This window comes from Phoca vitulina, unplaced genomic scaffold (genome assembly GCF_004348235.1).
Source record: "Phoca vitulina isolate PV1807 unplaced genomic scaffold, GSC_HSeal_1.0 scaffold2, whole genome shotgun sequence".
Lineage (NCBI taxonomy): Eukaryota > Metazoa > Chordata > Mammalia > Carnivora > Phocidae > Phoca > Phoca vitulina.
In genome coordinates this window covers 86,626,302-86,634,082 of record NW_022589705.1, presented here as the reverse complement: position 1 = coordinate 86,634,082, position 7,781 = coordinate 86,626,302, and the positions used below count along the sequence as shown (strand labels likewise).

Sequence of the window (7,781 nt, the reverse complement as noted above, 5' to 3'; positions counted from 1 at the left end):
CCATCCATCCATCCATCCATCCATCCATCCACCCATCTATCCATCCCAAGTCAGTTTCCCCAGAAGCTGAGTCCAAGACAGGATTCTTGTGCAAGTGGGTGATTTACTGAGGGCATGCTCTCAGGAGAAACCTGTAAGGCAGCAGGGGAAACAGGCCAGACCAGGGTATGAAGCTAAGCAAAGAGGTGTTCTAGACGTCTGGCCTCAGCCTGATCCCACAAGGAGCTCTGGGACATGCAACGTACTGCCCGGGTGGTCCTGCATGGAGGTTGGGGCCGGGCAATTACATCCTTCTGGTACTACACTCTCTAGTCACTGGTTAGAGGTGGGCTTCCAGCAGACAAAGAGGAGAAGGAGACAGATGTGAGCATGTAGCAGCCAACCATCTGGCTTAGCTGGGGGTTGGGAGACAGGGCCAGGAGGGGATCTGGTTGGGGCACCAGCATCTGCCACAACCTCCATTCATCCATTATGGGCTCATTTGTCCATAAGCATTAATCGAGCACCTGTTATTTCAGGGAGCAGAGGAAACAAAGATGAGAGACAAAGCCCCCGTCCTCCAGGAGCTCCGGTCCAGTTGGAGGGGATTGGAAAAGGCCAGGTATTATGTCCCACTCAAGATGAAACCTGGTTGATTACAGACCCATAAAGTGCTATGCGGGTTTGGAGGAGGGAGCAAGCCCTCGGAGCTGAGGAGGAGTCAGCCAGGGGAGGCTTCTGTTGCTTGTGGCCCTTGGACCCCAAGGGGCCTAGGTGGGGCTCGGCCACCTGGGGACGGCAAGCGGAGCACTCTGCAGAGGTCCCAGCCTGAGAAAGCTTCTGGAAGCAGGAGAGGACACACCGCATGCGCGTGTGGACCTGGGCCTGGAGCAAGAGGACCAGGCAGCTTCACCCGGTCCCTAGCTCAGGAGACATTCGTGGAGTCTCTTCTTGGTCCTGGGTACCGCTTTGGAGCAGAGATGCAACTGAGTCCAAGACAGTCATGGGCCCTGCCCGATAGGACTGCCCAGCTTAGTTTGGGAGAATGGCATAACGCTGGGCAGTGCAGGCCCCAAACTCCGTGAGAGGTCCTACCAGGGGTGGGGGTGGTGGGGGGCTTTGGGTTTTAAGAAGTAGAGCCACGTGGACAGAAGGATCAACACTGCCCTTCAGAGAGGCCACCCTGGCTGCAGCTTGGACAGTGTGTCAGACTGGGTGAGACTCAGCCAGGGGGCCTGTCGAGTGGCAGTGGCAAGGGGGACCCACCCACCATGGACCCCAAATCCCCACCCCCAACACCTGTGGCTTCGGCCCAAACACCATCCCCAGGGGCTTCCTGGCCTTGGCTTCTCCGCAGATCTCAATACACGCTCAGAAGAGAGCGGCGGCCTCGGTCAAGATTTGGAAGGTCCAAGAGCAGGAAGGAGGGTGGGGCGTGGTTGAGACCCTCCCAGGCCGGTTCAGGGGGTCAGATGCTGGGGCAGGGGCGGAGCGCCAGAGCCAGAGATGCTGAGGCACGGGAGGGAGTGTGGGGCAGCGGGGTGGGCCCCTGCTAGCACATAGGGGTCTGGCCTTTGCAGCGGGGCTTCCAGTAGTAACGCAGGTGCTTCTGGTAGGTGTCCAGGTTCTGCTTCAGGCAGAAGGCCACCTTCTTGTCACAGGCACACAGCTCCTGCTCACACCAGCTCCCCTTGTTGGCTGCGGGTGGAGAAGGGGGCTCAGTGTCCGTCCCCTCCCGACGCAGAGCCCAGGGCGGCCTTAGGGTCCCAGAGGGAGTTTCTGAAGGCAGCCCCGTCCTCGCTCAGCTTTCGAGTACCCTTCCCAGCTGCTTGGACTCTAGCTGCATGACCCTGGGCACGAACTGTGACCTCCCTGTTTGTCTTTGCTCCTTTATTTATTCATCCATTTAATAAACAACCAAGCACCCATCCTGTGGCAGGGCCTGGGGGGACAGGACTGACCCGAATGGATGCGTGCAGTTCACGCTCCCGTGGGGGCAGCAGATACTCGAGAACCACAGAAATGGGGATCACAACCTGTTCCTCGCGGAAGGAAGGGATGGTGCAGGGGCTACAGGACGGTAAAATAGGGGGACCGTACTCAGCGTCAAGAGCCATTTGAGCTGAGGTGGGAAGGTTCTGCTCCCCCTGTGGAAAGCTGGGGTGGCAGAGGGGAACTGTTCCAGGCAGATGGAACAGCATGTGCAGAGACTGAGGCCGAAGGGACCTTGGGGCATCAGTTTCATTTTCTGTACTTGGGGTGAGGGTAGGTGCTGCCTTGGGGCTGTCGAGAGTACTGAAGAAGCAAAGCACTCAGCACACAGTAGGTGCTCAATAAATGTTGGCCATTACTGTTGCATTATTACTATTTAAAGATTTTATTTATTTATTAGACAGAGAGCGAGAGCGAGCATGAGCGGGAGGAGGGGCAGAGGGAGAGGGAGAAGCAGACTCCCCGCTGAGCGGGGAGCCCGACACGGGGGCTCGATCCTGGATCTCTAGATCATGACCCGAGCCGCAGGCAGACGCTTAACCGACTGAGCCACCGAGGCGCCCCTGTTGCTATTATTATTAAACCTTTAATGAACAGGGACTGATGTGACGAACCCACTTGATTCCCAGCCCCGGGAGTTGCCCGCTGTCTCCAAGCATGGACCCAGGACCAGGGGGGACCTGAGGTCTAGCCCAGGCTCTGTCACCTGCAGCTGGGTGACCCTGGGCAAACACCTCTTCACTCTGGTCTCACTTTCCTTGTCTATAAAATGGAGCTCATCAGGGTGGGGCTGCTCCTGGCTGGGCCGCTCTGAGGACCGTCACGAAGTAAGTTGTAACAGTGATATCTTATGTAGTCCAAGCGATTTATCGAGCATGCACTTGGCAGCAGGTATGTGCGAGGCTCATTCTGTCTGCTCTCATTTTAGTTCTTGAATTAACTTTAGGGGGTAGAATACTGTTATCATCCTGAGTTTACAGATGAGAATACTGATGTTCAGAGGGTGTTCAAGGTCACACAGCTGGTTGATGGTGGCTCTGGGATCCAAGCTGAGGTCTGCCAGCCTTCCAAATCCTAGAGGGGTCAAAAGCCCCATTGGACTTCTCCATACTCCCAGCCCCAAATTCCTCCACAGCCCCGCTACTATCACCGGACACATGAGAAAAACAGAGAGGTTGAGCGGCTTGTGCATTGTCACACAGCGCATGAAGGCAGTAAGGGCCAGAACTCCCTTCCTTCGCCTCTAACTCCAAACCCGAGGCCCGGGCACTCACAGCACTGGATGTCCCCGTGGGAGAAGGTGTAGTTATAATGGTCTGTGTGGACACGGCATCGGTGCTGTCTCAGGTGAGCATAGCAGCAGTCATGGTTCTGACAGCACCTGGAGGGAGAGGACAGGAGGAGGGACGGGCAGGGAGTGCAGCTGCCCAAGGGTAGAAACCGAGTGCCCGCCTTGGAGGAGTCAAGGCCGGCAGGGTTATGGTCCCGCTGGCTAAGGCCTCTTGAGTGCTTTCTATGAACCAGGCATGTGTTTTGTCTGTGAATATTCTCCCAGTCTGCACTACCATCCTATGATGGGGGCACTAGGATAATCCCCATTTCACAGATGAAGAAACAGACTCAGAGAGGTCAAGCCACATGCCCAAGGTCACACAGCCTGTAAGTGGTGGGTGAGGGGAGTGCCCTCCCTCCTGGCTGATTCCCGGGGGGTGTGGTAAAGATTGAATGAGACAGTGACAAAAAGAGGTAGGAATTAAAAAAAAAAAACAAACAGTGTGAAATGGCAGCAGGGAGTGTGTGTGGGTGTTCTAACTAGATCAGGGGTTGGAAGTGCAAAGGGCGGGGGGCCTTCAGAAACTCTGCAGAACCAGCTAGAAGGCAAGCTTCAGGAGGGCCGGGACGGTACCGGGCCTCAGCAGAGTTCCCTAGCACACAGCACAAAATGAATTCACGGAATGAATACATGGAGGAACAGGAAATGGGAGAGTCCTGGGGTGGCAGCAGGACAGGACTGCCACCCATGGCCCTGCCTGCGAAAGGATTACCAGTCTGTGGCATCTTTGGGTTGGCCTTTGCCACCAAGTCCACAGTGACAGCCGTAGGACCAATAGGAGATGATGGGTGCCTTCCCGGTCACTCGTTTGATCATCTTGTTCAGGTTCAAGATCCCGCCCTGGGTTGGAATCACACCTGCCAGAGAGTCCAGCAACAAGGAGAGGACATGAACATCAGAGGTCACAGGCCTGGCACTTGTGCCTGGTTGGACCAAACCCATGACCTTGGATAATAAAATGACTACAACCACTAAGGCTATTAAAAATATAGCGATAGTGAGTGCTTATTACGGGCCTTTTTTTTTTTTTTAAGAGAGAGAGAGAGAGAGAGAGAGAGCACGAGCGGGGGGAGGGGCAGAGGGAGAGGGAGAAGCAGGCTCCCCGCTGACAGGGAGCCCGACATGGGGCTTGATCCAGGACCCCGGGATCATGACCTGAGCCGAAGGCAGACACTTAACCAACTGAGCCACCCAGGTGACCCTATGCGTCTTTTCATGTAATAATTTATTGACTCCATTCAACCCATGAGATAAATGCTCATTTTTTCCCCCCCAATAAATATACTTTTTATCTTGGTACATTCTAGATGTACAGAAAAGTTGCAAGGAGTTACAGAGAGTTCTTATACACCCCTCACCTACTTTCCTCTGATGTTATGATCAGCTTACATAATTACCGTATACTTATGGGAACTAAGAAACTGACACTGGTACAACAAGAACTATGTTTGATGCCCACTTCATAGATGTGCAGCTTGAGCCTCGTACCGGGTCACAGTGGCTGGTACATGGAGGAGCTAGGATTAAAACCCGAAGCAGTTTGGTGCCATTCCCTGCCTCTGCATTGAGTTCCCATTCTGTAACAGGAAGACTCACTCTTTTCCCCCCGCACTCCGGGCTGCCCCTCGCCTCCCTGAGAGAAAACTGCAGATTAAAGCACCGCGTGGCTCACCTGGGAGGCAGTGTGATTTAGAAATCAATGATTTTCATGGATATTTTTCATTGTAGTCATAATTGCTACTCATTAGAATTGGTCATAAGGGGATTTTATTTTATTGGGGGAGAGGAATGCTTAATGTTGAGATAGGAGAAATAAAATATATGAAGTCGATGAATTCAGGGGAGAGCCTGGGAGGAACAGACAAGATAAGGAGACCGAACTGTGCACTTGTACAACCTCGAGAGACGGTTTGAGGACACAGATGGAGCTGAGTCTCAGGGAGACGTGGCCAGATGGGGCCCTTCGAGTGACCTCATTATGGACCTCCCCTCCCATTCCCAGGTAAATGGTGTTATAATGGAAGCTGTGTGCAAATAAAGTAAATACCAAAGTGGGAGTGAGCCCCAAACTGGGGGAGGGGTAGGTGGGAAGAGGGGGTTTGGGAGGGGCTCGAGCAATGGGCTGCAGCTAAAAGTGACCGGGGGTGTCCGGTACTTGTAGGTCTGTTCTGTCCCCAGCGTGTCCCCTCAATGTGCAGGAACCCACGTTGTCACTGCTGTTTGACACGGTGGCTCCAGCTGTAAAATGTTTTAAGAGAACCCTTGCTAAGCCTTGAGGGGACTAATGACCCATCCCAGGCCCACTGGAAGCCCGGATTCCGTGATGAGGAACCTGAAGGCAAGCCACGGCAAAGAGAGTTACCACCCACCTGTGCACCAACCAGGGACCTGAATTCAGGCTCTTGCCTTTCTGGTCTACCTCGTCCCTCTTTCCACCCTAAAACTGGCCCTTTCCATGTCAGCTTCACAGTACACAAATAAACTCACACTTGAATGATGCAGTTTTCCTTTGCCAGGCAAGCAAGAAGTTTAGCTTTGATTCCAGAAGGCTCTGGGATGGTAGTCTCATTTCTTATAATTTTACAGTGAGGCGAAACCAGCCCTGAGACACCAAGGAGCTCCATCTGTGGTCATGAGACCTTTGGTGAACTGGCTTAGCTTGTCAGTAATTCCTGTCTTGGTAGCTCTTTCTATCCTTCGCTGGCACTGAGGGGGATGGGCTCCCTTCCCCCAAGAGTTATCATGGCTACCAGCTCATCACGCATGTGCTGTGTGTTAAGCTTTTTTGGCTCGCTATTACTTACACTTGCTAAACACTTCGGATATATATATATTTTTTGGATACATTTTCTAATTAAAGTCCTAACAACCTTATGAAGAGGGTGCTATTGTGTCCATTTTACAGATGAGGACATAGAGAGGTAGGGTGACTTGGCCAAGGTCATCCTGACAGGAGACAGCATTTGAATGCACGTTCACCTGTATATTTTATCTCTACAGTGTATTATTGCTTCTTTATGTCTGAGAGATGAGTTTTTGTAGCTTGACTGCAATTTCCCTGACGGTTTTCACTGTAGCCCTTGTTATGTGTTCCTCTAAAAAATTTGGTAGTCCCAGAATTACATAAAACCACATTTTAAAGTACAAATCCTTTCTAACACTACATACTCGGACGGATTGAGAAACAAAAACACCGATTTGCTAGCAACCACATTTTTACATTTGATCTGCGGAAGATTGAATGGAAACTGCCCCATCTCCCACCACTGTCAACAGGACCCTCTTCCCAGGTTCAAGGGAGACAATGAACATGAAAGAAGGGGTTCTAAAAGTACACAGTGCTGTGTGTAAATGAAAGATTGTTATTATTTGGTCAAGGTGACAGAGGGGAGCAGGGTGAGGTGGGGAGATCCCTTTCTGTAACTTGTGTCCAAAGTACTGTAGGCATCTGCTCAGCCAGCCCCAGTGTCTGAGCCTCTAGCTGCTCATCCTCACTGCAGACCAGTCATGCTGCACAGCAGGACAGCCCAGAGCTCTGTGGCTGAAGCCAGGGTTCTAGGGGACCAGCCGCTGCTGCTGGCTCCTTGCAGGGGCAAGAAGGGTTGAGGACTGGGGGGCCAGAGCAGTGGGGATCAGAGTAGAGGCTCAGTCTAGGAAGGACATACAGCGCCTACTCACATCCCGCCTTCCCTTCCCAGCTGTGGGTCCTGTCCCACTCACCAGCCAACACCAGCAGGGTGCACAGCAGGGGAAGCTCCATGGTCCCAGCGCAGAGCAGTGGATGCAGCTGCTGGAAGTCCCCTTCCATCCAGGCGGCCTCTTATATCAGAGTAGCCCCACCAGGCCGAGCCCACCCCTGTCATTCCCAGCTCCGGCACCGGGGCACGCTCTTTCTATTTCCTGTTTCTAGCAATGGGGGAATTTTATTGTTTTTATTTTTAATACCTGTTTTTTTTTTTTAACTTTTTGATTGCAAAAGGAACACATTCAGTGGAGGAGATTTGAAAAATCACAGACAATAAAACAATTTAAAATCGCTTGTGAATCCAATACACACCATCCGCTTTTTTTTTTTTTTTTGATTGAAATATATTTGACATATAACATTGTGTAAATTTCAGGTGTACAACATGTTGAGTGGATACATTTATATATTATGCCATGACTGCCAGTATAGCAATAACTAGTACCTCTGTCATGTCGAATAATTATAATTTCTTTTTAGTGGTTGGAATAAAGATCTAATCTCTTAGCAAGTTTGATGATTACAATGCAATATTGTTGTCTGTATTCACTAGACTGTGCATTCGATCTCTAGGACTTATTTACTACTTGTTGCAAGCTTTTACCTATAAATAATATCTGTCCTATTTTCGCTCCTCCCTGTCTCCTGGTAACCACCATTTTACTCTCTGTTTTTATGTTTGGCATTTTTTTTTTTTTTTACTATTCTAGTCCATACAGCGGTACAGTGAGA

At 51.4% G+C, this 7,781-nt stretch overlaps 1 protein-coding gene across 1 annotated transcript; it reads right to left on the bottom strand.

The window, feature by feature from the left end:
• Positions 1-1,531: 1,531 nt before the first annotated feature.
• Positions 1,532-7,064, bottom strand: LOC116640948 (group IID secretory phospholipase A2-like). The gene is made up of 4 exons (XM_032418178.1): positions 7,025-7,064; positions 4,017-4,161; positions 3,246-3,352; positions 1,532-1,677 (listed from the first exon to the last, which is right to left on the bottom strand). The coding sequence occupies exons 1-4, from the start codon at positions 7,062-7,064 to the stop codon at positions 1,532-1,534; spliced, it is 438 nt and encodes a 145-aa protein (XP_032274069.1).
• Positions 7,065-7,781: the final 717 nt, after the last annotated feature.